The 17201-nt window shown below is 43.5% G+C and overlaps 2 protein-coding genes across 2 annotated transcripts in view; one reads left to right on the forward strand and one right to left on the reverse strand.

Moving 5' to 3' along the window:
- The window catches only part of GLP1R (glucagon like peptide 1 receptor), an 81414-nt gene extending 67334 nt beyond the window's left edge, over nucleotides 1-14080 (forward strand). Inside the window, exons 9-13 of the mRNA XM_054629618.2 lie at nucleotides 1277-1346; nucleotides 2049-2137; nucleotides 4604-4742; nucleotides 5586-5627; nucleotides 10652-14080. Coding sequence (XP_054485593.2) covers nucleotides 1277-1346; nucleotides 2049-2137; nucleotides 4604-4742; nucleotides 5586-5627; nucleotides 10652-10819 — 508 coding nt within the window. The 3' untranslated portion in view covers nucleotides 10820-14080. The remainder of the gene's footprint in view (nucleotides 1-1276; nucleotides 1347-2048; nucleotides 2138-4603; nucleotides 4743-5585; nucleotides 5628-10651) is intronic.
- A 1220-nt stretch (nucleotides 14081-15300) lies between these two features.
- On the reverse strand, nucleotides 15301-16086 carry SAYSD1 (SAYSVFN motif domain containing 1). Its single transcript, XM_054630667.2, has 2 exons — nucleotides 15880-16086; nucleotides 15301-15801 (listed from the first exon to the last, which is right to left on the reverse strand). The coding sequence occupies exons 1-2, from the start codon at nucleotides 16036-16038 to the stop codon at nucleotides 15511-15513; spliced, it is 450 nt and encodes a 149-aa protein (XP_054486642.2). The 5' UTR covers nucleotides 16039-16086; the 3' UTR covers nucleotides 15301-15510.
- Nucleotides 16087-17201: the final 1115 nt, after the last annotated feature.

Below are 17201 nucleotides of genomic sequence, written 5' to 3' on the forward strand. Positions count from 1 at the left end.
CACCAGCATCACCCAAGCTGAACGTTCATAGGTCTGTTAAGAAGCCTTAGGGAAAACTGTGTATATGTATGTCTTGGCAGAACAGATTTGGAGCTGAAGAGAAACTTTTTTTGGAAAGAAACCTATGTTTTATGTAGTGCTGTTTCCTGATTTGTTTCCCAGCCTATATAGCTCAGTAAACTGCTGTGTTTACTGGTGTTTGTTGCTTCTGAGTAATGCTAAGCAAGAGGCTAACAAAGTAATTTCACAGAAGTATTAAGAATGCTGTCACTGCAGCAGCAAGCCAAGTGACACGTGAGCACTGCTCTAACACCTGGGCAATCCTACACAGACATGGCCCATCAAGCAGTGGTGGTGGCTGGCTGAGGCCAGAGGAAAGGAACTAGATGTACAAACCCTCAGTTTAAGGTTCACTTCAGACCAGTGATCCCAAACTGTGGCTGCCATCACTTTTCTTGTCATTTTTCTCCCGTATTGCTCAAGGAGACAGGAATTTTGAAAGCTTAAATGAGACTTACACAGTAAATGAAGTATTATATTGCTGCAGCAGGCTACTTATTTGGCAGAGGGCTCAGGTCAGCAAAAGTTACTGTTGCTCCCATTTTTGATTTCACTTGTTTATAATTTTTAAAACTCCCAGTGGGCCTGAAACCTTGTGCATATGCACCAAAGGAGCTGGAGTTTGCAGCTGCAATTGCTTTCCCATGGTTGAAATTAGTAACTCCTTTTTGAAAATAAGGACAGATAAAATAGATGACTGATCTCAATATTGTTATGACAATAATGATAGTAAGTAATGGGATAAAAACTAACAAGCAATTAAATAAGATGATCTGGCATTAGAGACTGAAGAATAATAAAAACTAGTGCAGGATGAGGAAGCTAAGAATGACAGCAGAAAGATCAGACTCGAACAGGTTCCCCCCACTCCTTCTTTTAGCCAAATGACAAATTTGACCTTGGTTTTAATGGAGTAAATCTTCACAATTAATGGATGATAATTCATAGCAAATTGTGGAAGAGAGCTAGCCATTAGTGGGCAAGAAAGGCTGGTGAGTAGTATCCAGCTGGATTATGATAGCTGCAATAGTACAGAGCATTCAGTGTTTCTCAGAAGCAGCTGCATCTGTTTCCATGTCAGCATGATGTGCTTTCCTGGTATCTAGTCCTTAATATTGTTTTCCATCTGCATTGCTGGAACAGAATGAAAAGAAAGATTTTTGTAATATACTGAAAGTTTTCCTTAATCTCCTTTTTTTTTTTGTCGTCCTACTAGTTGCTGGACCAGAAACTATAACATGAATTACTGGCTGATCATCAGACTGCCCATTCTCATTGCCATTGGGGTGAGTCTGAGACGTGTGCTGTGAGATGGCACATTTCCCTGAGAACAGCACAATATGGTACAAGGATGCACATGTGGCCATTGTGCATCTCCAAAGGCTAATAACCTTTGAGGCTGTTGACATTTTCATTCAGAAATGTGATTTTATGAAGCCAAGTTGGTTTCTGTCTCTGAAATTCCGGACTAGCATTTTGTTTCTTTAATTTGGCCACAAGCTGTCATGTTGTAGTGGCAGGACATGATAACAGAACAGCATGCTGCAGCAGTCCCTTTAACTCCCCTGTGAGCAGGAGGTGTGGAAGGTAGTTCAGGGAGACTAAAGATACTATGTCAAACACTGGGCTACAAAAAACATGCAAAATGTGTGGCATTGTGTAGAAATGTTCTGCAGGCACAATACTGTGTCTGGCTCAGAACTCCAGACAAGGCAAATGGGCCACACCTTTACTGTGTCTCACTCCTCAGAGAGTAACTGGGGCCCTCTGCTTTGTATAATGAAGTACCTGTGTTTTCAAGGGTGGCTTGTGCATTCACATTTAGACCACAATTCCTTGGCAAGGAGTTGAGTTCTGTGGCAAATTCTGCAGCTGCTTCACAGCAGGATGCACAGAGAGCTACACATGCGTACACAAACCAGCCTTTTGGAATACTTACGTGCATGGGTTTATTGATGGTAATATAAATTCTTCTTCCATTTCTCCAGGTGAATTTCCTCATCTTCATCAGAGTTATATGCATCATCATCTCCAAACTGCAGGCTAATTTGATGTGCAAAACTGACATAAAATGCAGGTATGTCTTAAGGTGCTCTGATGCTTTTCGTGCTCATCAGAATAGAAGCAGACAAGGACATATGTGAAAGGAGTGGGTTGACCAAGGTGGTGAAAGACCCTTGAGTAATGCACAGGTATGGTGTCATGCATTGGTGTAACTGCTTGGACAGTCAGTCCACAGAAAAGTCTCAGGGAAACTAGAGCAGGTATTTCACCTGTGCTGTAAACAGAAGGCTCGATGACTGTCACTCTACAGTCTTCCATTAGACTAAAGGAATATTAAGTAAGCAGTTATTTTTAAAATACCTGCAGCATGCAAGTACTGAATGTTAGAGTCCTTGAAATCACCCAGAGGAAGGCAGCAAAGCTGGTGTAAGGGCTGGAAGGAATGTCCTGTGAGGAGTGGCTGAGAACTTCTGACTTGCCTGGTTTGGAGGAAAGGGCTCTGAGGGATTACCTTGTTCTCTTCTACAGCCTTCTGAGGAGTTGAAGTAGAGAGGGAGGTGCTGAGCTCTTCTCCAGGGTATCATAGAACGTGGGAATGGTTCAATTTCTTTACTGAGAGGATGCTCAAACCCTGGAACAGGCTTCCTAGAGAGGTGGTCAATGCCCCAAACCTGTCAGTGCTTAAGAGGCATTTGGACAGTGCCCTTAAGAACTTGCTTTAAGTTCTGAACAGGTGTTTGCCATAGGTTCCTCCCAGGTGAAATATCCTATCTTATTCTAATTTGAACATAGAAATATGAGTTGATAGAAATAAAAGCTTTCACTTCAAGTAAGATAAGATAGGATCATTTTGAGTTTTGCTCCTTGTTCTTCTTGCCAGTTGTTATTGGGAAAACTTTCAATCTTGAATGCATGAGATATTTCAAGAGAAATGTCAGGGCTATCACAGATAAATTCAATTTTTGGTTTGTAGTCAGTCTATCCCTGTCTGTATTCTCCCTGTTACTTAATCCCCTTGCTAAGATTCATGGTTGCATCCTTCATTTGTCCATCTTGACATTTGTATTGCAGTCTGGAAAACAATGTAAGAATAAAAAGTTAGCTTTTGAAGTGTGGAGCTACATGCTGTGGTATCTGGACTGCTGCTGTCACTGAACTATTTTACATTGGGTATTTCAATGCTGCAGTCTTCTAAACAAGACACAGCATATATTTTGGTGATTTCTTATCAGTGTAGAGTTGACGTGTGTGTTACCTACCTTCTCTCCCTCACATGAAATTTTGGAAATCTTAATGTGTCTTTAGAGTTCAAATCAAAGATGAGGACTTGTTTGAGCTGGCGGCTTTGATTCCAAGCCCACTTGTATAGAAAATGGAGTACTTTCAGAGGGTCACAGTGAAAGGACAAGGGCAAATGTCACAAGTTATAGAAAGAAAAATTCCCCTTGCATGTCAGGTGAAAATGAATTCACAGAGTGGTCTGATGCTGAAAGAGAGGTCCAGAGGGGCTTTGGAGGACCTTGGAGATACTCAAAACTTGGCTGGACACAGCCTTGAGTAACCTGCTGTGTGAACTGGAGTTGGGCTAGAGACTTCCAGAGGTGCCTTCCAACCTGAATGGTGACATAATTCAGAATAGCAGCCAATAGCCCTCAGGCACACAAGAGCTACAAAGGTCTGACAGCCCTCCTGATTGAGTGATTTTGTATGTACAGGCTTGTCTCAAGACAGGTTGTTGTGAGATGTTGGTGAGTTTTGTGGCCCAGGAAACTCCCACATGATCCCCAGGCATCTTTCACTATCCTTTTGGGTGGCTGACATGTATGTCCATTAAAAGAGAGTTAAGGATCATTCTTGTGAATTTTTTCCTGTGGTTGTGTATCTTGAAGTCTCTCACAAGTGAAGAATCATTTCTTTCAGATTGGTTTGTCTTTCATCCTTTGCTAGCTCTGTCTTTGACCTTGCCATCACTCATTTTAAGACAGTTTGATTGCTTTGACAAAGTGTTCTGCAGTTACAGATAGTTACAATGTTTAGAAGATTTAACACACCCACAGAGGTGGGAAGGAATACCAAAGTACTCCTCCCTTTGCCAAGATATTTTTTAAAAATTCCAGTTATTGATAGATTATGTCTTTCATGTCATCAAGAAGGTAGGTTTTGGTTGTCTTGCCCAATTAGAGGTGGAGAAAAGAATACAGAGGAAAGATATCACAGGTACAAGAAAGCACATGGAAGATTTTCCAGGTGAAATACAGCCAGTAGCTGGATACAGAGCTTTTCTGTCAGCAATAAATGGTCTGCAGTGAGGTGGTAGGGGAGGTTAAAACTTGTAGGAACTTACTAAGGGTATTTTGAGGAGGTTTTTATCCTGCAGCCTCTTGAAGAGGACCCTGCGTCACAAAGTGGTGCAGTGACTTAGGAAAGTTGAAACCATGTCAGAAACAGAATGCAGTAAGGGTGACTCCCAGGGATCATTTGAACCAACAATGGTCTACTCAGTGGCACTGATGGATCTTTAATTTCTTTGTGATCTTAGGTTGGCCAAGTCTACGCTGACTCTGATCCCACTGCTGGGGACCCATGAGGTCATCTTTGCCTTTATTACTGATGAGCATGCCAGAGGGATGCTGCGCTTCGTGAAGCTTTTTACTGAGCTCTCCTTTGCTTCCTTCCAGGTAGCACTCACAGTGTGCCCATGGGCATAAGATCTTTTTTAACAGCTATTTGAGGACCTGCTTTCTCTTTCATTCATTGCATGCTTATGTTCCTTATAATTCTCAGTTTAGCACTGGATGTTACAGGATTATGACAGTGGAAGGGAAAGTGTAAGGACTAATTTTTAAGAGCCAATTTTACTACAGTAAGCTGGTATTCCTGTCCACATATTAATATTAATTTCTTATGGTTCACCTCAGGGCAATAACAAAATTGTCTGTGATTTCCTGTAATTGCACAGTGGTGTTGCTGAAAGCACATTTTGTGCTTTCCCCAGTGTTTCTGATGCTCCTTGGAAAATCTGTGCTGGGAGAGGTAGCTGTCTCCAGTTGTAACTGCATGTGAGGAGGGCATAGGCTTATTGTGATTTTTATTTAACTGTTCCCTTAGGTAAAGCCATTTCAAATGAGTATCCTTGTGTAAGGAAATCATTATTCTGTTTCCGTGCACACTCACTCATTCCCTGTTTATCAAGCACAGAGCTGTATTTAAGGCCACTGTGAATTACTTATGAAGTGTTTAAGACTTGAAACCTTTGCTTTGTAAGGAAGAAGGGGAAAGAAATCACTAGACAAAAATAACAGATTGAAGAAAACAACAACTCCTTTTTCCTAAGATCATGTGCTTTGAGACATAGTTTGGTCAAACCTCTGCTCTCCCATCAGAGTTGACAGGGACCAAGAATTCTCCACCTTTCAGTCTTATCAGAAACATGTCAGTGTGGAACCTCTAGCCCTTTGCAACTGAGTTTGGCAAAGTAAGGAAACTGCTCTGCTCACTATTCTGGTTTTTGTTGATTTCAGGGGCTGATGGTTGCAATTCTTTACTGTTTCATCAATAATGAGGTAAGAGAGATACTATTTTGTTCCAATTTGCCTTATCAGCATACAGTATAGGAAAAGGAAATTGAAAATGGTCTTGAACTGCTAAATTGTCCTTGTTCAGGACTTTTTTTTTTTTTTTACATAACCTTCCCTGCACAGCTCTGTGGGATAACTCATCAGACAAATATGTTTGGAAGGAATTCAGGCAGTATAATTTACAGTCACTATTCGTAGACGTGGAATCTCACAAAGTCTTTCTTACAGTTGTGTAGTTTGCACTGGTGGATTCTTTAATTAAGAATTACAGCTGCTCTTCTTAATCTGTCTTATTTTATTTGCTGTGTTTTGCTTTTACTTGCTTTTTATTTGCTTGTTTTTATTCTATGAACTCAGCTCAGCTTGCTGGTGAAGTTGGAGAATCCTCGTGGCTATTACTGTACAGTTTGGTTTCATTTGGTTTCCCTCTGGCCCAGCTGTTTGAATGCATCCTCACTCTCTCATTAAAACTTAACCTCACAGAGTGGTACACTCACAGACCCAGAAGAAGTGAACCTTTAGCTTTGAGTTAATTGATTGCAAGTACCATCTTCTGTGGGTTCTGTTGAATCCCAGCCCTCTAGTGGGAAAGGGTATTGTTCTGTTTCAGTATTACAGGAATCTCTCGTGTTACCTTCTAAGTGATTATTATTCATTCACTTGGCAGCCAGGTTTGTAAGGGAAGTAAACACTACTCATTTAGTCACTACATTACTAAATTAAATGCACATCAATATGTTTTACACTCACAATAAATCTTTTAACTATGACATGGCTATTCAAGATCACTTATTGAGAGACAGGCCTCATCAGGGAATTGGAATCAGTAGAAGAATGTGCTATTTCTATCATTAGGGCCAGGCTGGAGTCAACAGGAAAGCAACAGGCATCCTGAATTAAGCCTTTCAGGAGTCTGCTCAGTTTTGTAGGTTGTGGGTAAGATTTTAGTGAAGTGAATCTATTAATTGTATTGCTTACCAAAATCAGAGGTGAGTGGCAGCAGGCTTTGCTGTTGGTAATGAATGTCATTTGCTGTGTATCATGAATTAGAGAATATTTGTTTCAAATTCCTTGTATGACTTTACAGTGTGCTTCAATCCTGAGATGCAGCACTGTCTGCTGGTGGATCATGTATTTCTTTTGATTCACCTTGGTGTTTGCTCACAAATCCCTTGTGCAGCTGCAGCCAGGCCTCTCATGTGTAATGCTCAATAACTTCCTTCACATGAAATAACAGCAAAGTTACATCATAATCCAAACTTTATTACAAGCTCTCAAACAGGCACCCTTGTTTCATTTGAGGGAGCTTACTGTGTAATAGCTTACCTATGCTTCTAAGAAATGCTCCAAATCTCTTGTTACTATAATTCTTTTGCCTTTGTAATGTAGTTCATAAAGCCTAAACACGAGTTCAGCTTCACTGACAATCTAGGATGAATTATTTTGCCTGTTCCAACTCTTGTTCAAAGAGTGGGAGTAGGATTTTGTGAAGCCTGGTCATCAGTGTCCATAAAAAAAATCTTTACAAAAATCTTTACAAAGAGTTTGGTTAAGTAAAGTCTGTTCTAAACTAGATGAGAATTCTTTTCCTCAGGTAAATGAGAAACTGTTTTCTGACACACTGTGTGTGTCCAAAGGCTATCCTTGTTTGCAATGTGGCCTACATTTTATTTTTGTCTGTGACTCATTGACTCCTTTTTCTTTAACCATACAGAATGAAAGTTCCTTGCAAGTCTTGATGCACAGATCAATAGTAGAAATGAAGATAGAAGTGATATTAATGTCCTTTTCTAATATTTACTTCTTAAAAAAAAATAGAATTTGCTCATATTTCAGTCTTACTTTGCCTGAAAGATTCTGGATTTTCTCTGAACTTGCTCTGAAGCCAACAGTAGGGTCTCATGAGATTGCCTGTTACCACCAATGTTCTTTGCAAAATGAGCTAGGCTTAATATGACCAGTTTTTCTGCTGTTAGTGCTGCTTTCCATAAGAAATACTTTAAACTACAGAGGTGTTGCCTTTTTCCACCACTTGGTTGAAGGTGGTTCAGATTTCATTCTCTGTAGCCTTGGTTCTCCTTTTTGCCTTCTGGTCACAATGGAAGTAGAATTCAGTCTCTTTTACTTGAAAGAATCTGTCCTGGTGCCAGGACTTCTGAGTTCTTTAAATACTGGCCAATCCTCCCTTTTGCTTTTAATTTCTTTTCATTCTCTATACAGACTATTAATTAAATTCTTCCATCAGCTTAGTTCCGTCCTGTTTTAGATCTGCTTTCCTTTCACTATCACTTGCTGAGATATTTTTTGCCAAAATTTAGGCATTTTTTATAATTCGATTCCAGATTCATTGCTACACTGTCAACTTCCTTCCCCATTAGCTGCATAAAGCTCAATCAAGAGCTCTCTGTGACAGATCTTCTCCAGCCTTAACCTCCATGACCATCTTTTTCAAGTTGTCCCCCCTCTTTCCATTTTCTTCTAAAATACCCTACATAAAAATTTTCTTCCCCTGTCTCACGTGTCGTGGTTTAACCTCCAGCAACTACTCACTGTGCAGCCACTTGCTCATTCCACGTTGGTGGGATGGGGAAGAGAATTGAAGGACTAAAAGTGCGAAAACTCTTGGGTCAAGATAAAGACAATTTAATAGGTAAAGCAAAGCAAAATGTGGAGTTCATTTACCACTTCCCACTGGCAAGCGGGTGTCCTCCCAAATTCTTGCACACCTGCAGCCTGCCTGCTGTCAGGGTGGGATGAGAAGCTGAAATGGCCTTGGCACTGTGCAAGTCCTGCTCAGCAAAAACAAAAGCATCTCTATAATTGCCAACACTGTTTCCAGCACAAATACAAAACACAGCCCCATACTAGCTGCTGTGAAGAAAATTAACTCTACCCCAGCCAATGTCAGCACATCATGAGGGCTTTGTTCTTGGTATCATTTTCCTGTATAGCTTATTTCTGGGGAATCTTATCAACACAGGAAAGTTAGTAGGATAAGCATTTTGCTGAAAGATCTGTAGATCTACTTCTGTGCTCAGGAACTGCCTCTGCAAAATTAGTCTTAATTAATTCCCTTGCTTATACATTCAAAGCTATTTAGGCAAAGACTCAATTCCACACAGGCAGCAGACCTGCTCCCTACCCTCTTCCTAACCCCTGGAGAGAAAACTCCTGATAACTGATATTATGCCAGTCATATCTGTTCCTAAGAAAGACCCATTCCTACAGTCTTTTGTTCAGGTCTTCCATTCATTTTATCTCAGTTTTGCAGGCTGTTTGTATCATAGCTCAATACTGTCATGTCCAGCTGGAGTAAAGACTCATTTCCTTCCTTTGACTGACCTAAAGGTACCTATTTCTGTTGCTCATTTACTTACTCAGCCAGTCACTACAGTCATGCTTTCATTCAGGATTTGCCAGTAAATGCCTACAACAGCTTTTTCCCAGTGCTGCCTTATGCTTCCATGCCCACAAAAGATGCCAAGTACTGGAACAGTAATATGGTCAATTATTTTCCTGCAGATACTGTGGTTCCTGCATTTCTGCCTTCGTCTGACCATTCTCCCTCATTGTTCTTTGCCAAGCTATCCCAGACACGCTGTCTTTCTTTGGGTCTTTGTGCACCTTTTGACACAACAAACCCCCCTTACCATGGTAGAATACAAGCATCTGTCTCAGCATCTTTCCTTCTGACCCATTTGGTTGTGACAGTGGAGGTTAGATTCTGGATTCTGACAGATGGTCAGAAACACAGGGATGCAGCTGGTTCCACCAGGGCATTCAGTACAAGGGCTGTAGGCCAGAGCTGACAAGTCCTGATAGAGGCACCCACCAGGGGAAGACAATTAATTTTGTAAGGTTTTGCTCCTTTTTTAGGACTGCCTCTCAAATTCAGTCTTTCGCAAGCAAAGAAAGCGGACATACAGCAGCTGGTTCCCTAGGAGGTTTCCCTCAGTAATATGAAGGTTTCACCAGCCTGGGCATGATGACAAACCTGTGCTGAAACTGCCATCAACCTACTTAGTCTCTTGGTACTCAGTATGAGACCCTAAAGTAAAAGAAAAAGCATCTTTCCAGAGAAGGCTCCCTTAAGTGACTCACCTGCAGTGAACTTATTTCCAGACTGAAGTACACACCATAATGAACTTATTACTGTGGTTGCACTCCTGCCTTTATCTAGAGTAACAAGTGTGAAATTTTATGTCCTCTGCCTTATGTGTTAAAAGCTAATGGAGGTTCTTACTTCAGCCAAGTGGCAAGAACTTTGCCTGTGGAACAGGAAGATCTAATTCTGTTCTTGGTTAGGAGTTACACAATCCTGGATAAACTTCCAAACCTGTGCAGAGGTTACACAGTTCGACCCAGAACCTGGGACTAGATGAGCATACTTCATAGCTTCAAGAAAAGCTAGTGTCTGGAATGAGAAACTGTAATTTCTATTTAAAAGGGGAACAAGTTCAGTCTCTAACTTGCTTAATTGTTGTTTTCAATTCTGAATAGGCATACGGTTTTTGTATGAAATAAAAAGAACCCACATAAATATTCAAAGAACAAAAATAACCCAGGACATAATAATGTTTAAATCAAACCAGAAGTTAGAACTCTTAAGAATACCTGTGGTGCAATATTGAGCAGAAAGTCAGTCTTTTCAGCTGTTTTGTGGCTGATAAGCAAAGTCGGTTTAATTGTTAGTGCTGGTAGGGCATAGAGTCCAATCAGTAATTGCAAGTGAATACATTTAGAGCAAAATAATGAAGGTAAGATTTTCTGGTGCATAGAAGAGCTTTTTCTCTACAAGTAAAAATGAATGTCATCATTATTTTAAATGTGGAATGGCCTATAATAGATTAATGAGATAATTGGATAATTGGAAGCAATAATATTGCAGGTTTAAAGCACTTCCAGTTTTTCTCAGTAGTGTGGTATCCTTGCTGTTTTCTGATGGAGTCATTTAAAGAGCTGATTAGTTCTACATTCATTCCTTTTGTTTCCTTCTTTGTTTCTGTTAGGTTCAGATGGAGTTTCGGAAAAGCTGGGAGCGCTGGAGGTTGGAACACTTGTATGTCCAGAGAGACAGCAGTATGAAACCTCTGAAGTGTCCAGCCAACAGCATCAGCAGTGGGGGCACAGTAGGCAGCAGTGTCTATGCTGCCACTTGTCAGGCCACATTCAGCTGAGATTTCTGCAGGTGAATCAGATGGAGAACAATGAACTGTACAATCTACCTGAAAACTGCTAAATACCCAAGCAAGTGGCTTAAGTTTGCCATCTCCAGCAAGAAACTTAAGCATGTGCTGCTCATCGCCTTCAGGCTGTTGGACAAAGATTTCTAGGGAAAGCAATCTGCTAATGTAATGAACACATCAGAGGAAAAATTGGTCATGTCTAAAGTAAGTTAAAAGAGTTTTTTTCTATTTGCACACAAGGCCTCCGGGGGTCCAAAACTTAAGCGTTGCATTGATCCAGTCTGAAACCACAGGGTCAATGGCTTATTACTGTTGAGTGGGTGAACTGAGTGATCGACTGATTAAATTACAAGGATATAGAATATGATTATTGCCAGAAAATACATTTAGACTTTTCTGGGGATAGGGTAAGGTGCCATCACCATTTTTAGAAAAAATTTAGTGGGACACAACTTGTGTTTCAGGGAAGAATCAGTTTTGTAGCAGGGGTTTCCCAAAGTTAAAGTTGAAAATATGCTAATCTGTTTTCTGGGTAGGTGAAGAACAGCGTCCTGAAGGTCTGTCAATATACAGCAGGTAATGTAGTGAACACTTCTGAATGCTATCTTCAAGCTTTGCTTCAAAAAGTATAAAAGCCCAAACAAAACAAAAATGCAGTATCTGTGAGGTACTTCCTCTGCTTCGAATAGGTGCACATTATTTCTGTTGACACGGATGGAAATGTGCCCTGCGTGCACAGCCTTTCCATTGCCAGTGCTAGGCTGCCCACCTGGTGGGCACACAGGTGTTCACGGGGATGGGGTGGTGGATTGTGTTTCAAGAGAACCTTTCTTTGTCTGAGCTTTGCGCCGCTCCCTGTGGGTGCAAGCACACAGAAGGAAGTCAGCTTGCGGCCACTGCTGGTCTCAGCAGACCTCTCCTCATTGCAAAGATTCGGTAGTTGGCAGTGTGCTCACTTTTGTTTCCCCTCCGGCCTTGGTCCTTCTCTCCTGTGACACAAGGCACCTTCGCGCGGAGGGGGAGGCGGCCCTGGCGCAGGGCGCGGGTTCAGAACCAAGGACAGCTCCCGCCCCCTTCCCGGGGTGGGCTGCCATCCTCCAGCGCCTGCCAGCTTCCCATCAGCGGCGTTCCAAAAAAAAAAAAACAAACAAAAAACCAAACAAAACCAACAGCTCCAAACAAAAAATCCTGCACTCCGTGAGCTTTTTTTCTGTCTGTTTAAAACAACAAGGGCTCATGCAGTGACTGCATCTGCACTGTGTAGTGCGTTTGCTCCCTGACCTTGACAAGAGTTGCTGGGGACAAGCAGAAGTACCTCTACAAGCCTGATGTGATAGGTTGCATCACTTAATAAAAAGCTTTGCACATCTTTACTCTTACTTGGGCTCCCTTTACAACAAAGAGGCGAAGTGCCAAAGACAAGCTCTGAGAATCTCCCTGCTCACAGATTTTTTTGTAATAAATAAGTAACTTCCATGGCAAAGCAGTTACAACGACTCAGCAGAAATAACCCTCCCTATTCTCAAGTCTCTTTGCACTTGCATTCACAGTCCCTATTGCCAAGAAAATGGACTGGATATTCTGGGATGTAACTCAGCATCTTTCCTGCCTGAAGCTAGATTGCTTTGCATGGGATTATTTAATCATTGTATTAGAATCCTAATTGCCAACAGCATGGATTAGTTCTGCAATCATAAGGTTAGAATTGAATTAAAGAGGATGTGTTACCACCTTCTGCTCTAATGCTAGTAATTAAGCTCCAGGGAGAAAGACATGTTTGCAGAAATCCACCACAGTTCTCAGGCTGGCTTATGTGTCTCCAGCATGCTGGCTTCTCTGCAGGCTGCTTCCAGGCCTTCCCTCTCTTAACGTCGGTTGCAAAGCTGACTTTGGAATGAAGCACTTCGGGTTCTTCTGTATATTTAATCACTTGCTTCTGTGCTGTGTGACCATCAGTACAATACTTGTCTACTACATGCAGGTGTTAACTGCTGTCCTGCAAGTTAATGAATTAGCTTCCTGTAGGTACAGAGTATGCTTGATGTTTCTATCTAATGTCTATCTTGAAGTGCTAAGAATAGGAAAAAAGTACTAAAGATTGTCACTGGCAGGTGGAAGGGCAGCATGGTGACAGATGCACTTTACAGCTGTGGCTTAATGCACACTGGTGGGAATAATTTCACTCAATATTCAAGAGTGGATGCCGGTCCTACTTAGTTGCGTGCAAACCTGGGAAAAAAAGTTTCTGCTGCTTGCACAGCTGTTGGCAAGATGATAGTTTTGCTGTGACAACAGGAAGTTACAGAAGTGTTCTAACCCACTGAAGTGCTGGACAAACAAGGGTGTGTAACAAATGAAAGAGGACAGACATAGGAATAGAGAGCATTTCCATGTGTGGTAACAAACCTGTACTTAGCTGCTGTCACAAGCAAGATTCAACAGCTTGATGTGCTTTTGAGTTAGTAAGCTGTTCTTGTCCCTCCTACTCATTTGTGAACTGAGGGCTTTGGGCCCACAGGAATAACTCCAGTTAACTTGGTGACTTCTGCTTTGTTAGAATACAAGAGAAAAGTAAGGTAACAAAGTGAGGTCTTAGCCAAGCAGAAGGCTGCAGAGGAAATTTCCCCCTCCCCTCTAATTAAGCTTTCATTAGTTCAAACCTTTTTAAATCCCCTCTCAAAACAACTCAGTGGAAGTAATTAACACCAAGCAGAATTACAGTATTTACAGTATATTTGTGTATTTAAAGACTGAGCAAGGCCTCAGTGCCAATTTCTCCATCATATTTTATCTACTTCAGTAAGACCTTTCACAAGCCTTTGTTATTCATGCCATCTCCATTTCACAATGTGTAATGTACATTTATTTGAGTAGCATGAAATAAGCAAACCAACACGAAGCACTGGAAGAGATGAACTGTGTCAGTTTTTATTTCTTGTGCCTTTTGGCTTCATGCTCACTTATTGTGGTAACTTGTTTCATGAAGCATTAAATACAAGAGTCTATAAATCCACCTGGACATAATGCAGCTAGAGTGTATAGCAAGTGAAAACTTTATTTCCAGCATTGCTGCTATGAATTTTTATAATTTCATTGATCTTACCTTATATTTAATATTTATTTGCATGTATTTCCTTGTTTTAAAAAATACCCACAGAACTGAACTGTACAAGATGTCAGATTATCAACTCCCCATAAACACTATGCTGATGTTCATTTTTATTGTTGTGAATAAAGTTTCAACTCACAAAATTCCATTGCCGACAGTTGTTTTGAGTATCATCTAACTACTTTTTACCCTGTTACTAGAATACTTTTTAAGAATGGAAAGATTCTGTGGTTCTTTCAGGGAAACAGTGCTTTATATGTGCAACTGTACGTCCACTACCTAGAGGTGTTTGACCCTGCTGAGCATATGTTAATCAAATAGAAAATGCTGCATGTTATAGAGTCAAAAGGAATCAGTAAGAATAATGAAAACTCTCAGGGGGCGTTACTGGAGGATGACAGAATATGTGCAAATGACAAATTTTTTTGCCTTCAAATAGCAGGACTTGGAATTTATACAACAGCCCAAGATAAAAACTGTGAGAGTGCTCTGGAGAGCTACTGAGAGATGCTTATCAGTGTTAACATATTACATGTGCTTTATTACTCTCTTACTAGTCCAGCTAAATTCAAAGCACCACTTTCTTTTGTTTCTACAACCAGTGATGAAACTTGTGTTGAAAACACTTAACAATGTGTTTAACTGTTAAATTAGAAAAGACATAGTGGACCAGGACGTGAAAGACCAATTGGTGACTTTTCTTCTTAACTCTGTCCTCAGAGACACAAGTTCTAGCAGCTGCTCTTCAAAATGATGACTTAATGAATCATAAAATTGTTATGGTTGGTAAAGACCTTAAAGATCAAGTCCAACTGTCTGTGTAGGTGCACCACCATAGAACATGTTTTAGAACACTAAAACATGTTCTCAAATGCCACACCCATGTTTTTTTCCCATGCTTTAAGCAGAGGTGACTACCACTTCGCTGAGCAGGTCTGGCTCAATGCAATGACCTACATATTAAAAACAGAAGTGGATCATACAAATACACCTGCCAAGAATAAGTATTTTTCAGCTTACAGTGACGAAAACTGTAATATGAAGCAAAAAGGGAATTATAATCTGATGTTTGTGTTAGGTAAAAGACACCACTGCAAACCAAAGCAGCAGCCTATTTTAGGTATATGGCTATTGCTGCTCGTCGTTTCTTCACCGTGAGGTTTCCAGCCGGTGCAGGGGAGAGCAGCAGCAAGCCCTTCTAGGCAGCTGTCGTCAAACGCCAGCCTTCGTGTCTGTCACCTGTGGCAAAGCTCTCGGGAGCTGAAGCCCTGCAGGTGACACGCTGGCAGCCGCAGCTGTGACAAGGCCATGCCTCTCGGGGCCCCGAAACAGCTGCCCGGCCCCAGGAAACGAGACCAGAGCGCAGGCTTTGCTACGGCTTTATTCGGGACCGGCCGGCGCCGCGGGACACGGGGCCAGCAGTAAGGCTCAGGTGCTTTTCTGCATAGGAACAAACCCCGTTTCATTACCCCGAACCCCGGCCCTTCCTCGGCGCGGCGGCGGCGGCGGCGGGGCCGGCGCGGCGCGGCGGCAATCCCGGCCCAGCCCAGCGCAGTCCCCGCCGGGCCCGGCGCTAGCTGCCGGCGGCGGGCCGGTAGTGCAGCTCCCGCTCCAGCTGCTCGGCCGTCAGCGTCCCGGCGATGGCGGCGCAGCCGGGGTTGAAGACGGAGTAGGCGCTGAGCTCGCCGGGCCGCCGCTCGGCGGGGCCGCGGGTGCCGGCGTACATCCAGTAGAGCAGGGAGAGGACGAAATAGGGCAGCCCGAGCTCCAGCTCGGCGAACAGTGCCAGCAGCACGGCCCACAGCAGCACCTTCAGCAGCAGCGGGCGCGCCCACAGCGGAGCGGCCGCCGCGCCGGGCCGGACCTGCGGAGGCGGCGGGGAGAGCGGCGTCAGGCACCGGCCGGCCGCCGCACCCCCCGCCCCGCCCTCCTCGGCGCTCACCTGAGCGCCGCCGCTCGGGCCCTCCGCGGCTGCCCGTGGTCCCTCGGCGGCCTCCGGAGCCGCGGCCTTTCCCGGCGGCTCGACTGGACGCGGAGCGGCGGCAGCGCTGCGGCGGGCGGCACGGAACTCGGCGAGGCGCCGCTCCACGGTGGCCGCCATGGCCGAGCCGCGCCTGCGCCAGGCCCGTGACGGCCCGGGAGAGGCGGGGCCGCGGAACGGGGCGCTGCGAAAGGGGCTGGGGTCGGTGCCACCGTGGGGAGCCGCCGGCAGCCGGTCAGCCCCTCCTCGCCGTCCGGGATGGGCAGCAGAGCCGGCGGGTCTCTCTGGAGAAAAGCTGTAATTCACCAGAGACCACTCGTTTTTTCTTTTCACACAATTATTATTTTGGAAGAAGCGTCTGAATTAGAGTCCACCCTTGACCGAACACCAAATCAAATAGATGATGGCATTAAATGCCACGTCCAGCCATTTCTTGAACACCTCTAGAGATGGTGACTTCACCACCTCCCTGGGCAAGCCATTCCAGCGTCTAATCAGACCCTTCACCCAGGTGAAGAAATTCCTCCTCCCACCCAACCTAAACCTCCTCTGGCGCAGCCTGAGGCTGTGCCCTCCTGCCCTGTCGCTGGTTGCCTGGGAGAAGAAGCTGATGCTTACCTGGCTACAGCCTCCCGCAAGCCAGCTCTTCTCTGGGTTGAACAACCTTAGTGACTAATGTTGGCACCAAAAAGAAGAGGGGATGGAGAGAATAAAGCATGGAGTGACCAAAGCCTGGGAAGGAGGAACGAGGTGCTCACAGCTGACCAGTGCCATTTGCGTTGGGTTTTCGAGCAGAGGTTTTAGCAGAGCGCTGAGCAGCTGGGGCAGGGCAGCGAGGAGGAGGAGGAGAGCACCACACTGGGCTTTGCCCCTCACCATGTGGTGCCTGGAGCCAGGGCTCACCCTGTGCCCCTCTCTGATGGCCCTGGAGACAAGCTTGTGGTGGGCTCCCTCCAACATAGGCCCAGGGGCCTTGCCAGCATCCATCCTGCAGTCTCTTTAAGTCAAATAATAACATTGGGAAAACCAGCTCTATCACATCATGTTCCAGCTATCGGCACTGCCAAGAAATAAAAATTTATTTACAGAATCTGTCTCTTAGCCTCAGGAGTAAAATATCTATCACTCTCCAGCAGTAATAGTCAGCAATGAGCCATCATTTCATCCTGCAGTGCTGTTTCCAGTTACTTATAGCCTTCTCAGAAGTGACCTTTGGGGCTGAATGTCTCATGCATGTGTCAGCTCAGAAGTGAATATGAGAAGTCTAATAAAAATCAATTTGG

Source organism: Agelaius phoeniceus, chromosome 3 (genome assembly GCF_051311805.1).
Source record: "Agelaius phoeniceus isolate bAgePho1 chromosome 3, bAgePho1.hap1, whole genome shotgun sequence".
NCBI classification, from domain to species: domain Eukaryota; kingdom Metazoa; phylum Chordata; class Aves; order Passeriformes; family Icteridae; genus Agelaius; species Agelaius phoeniceus.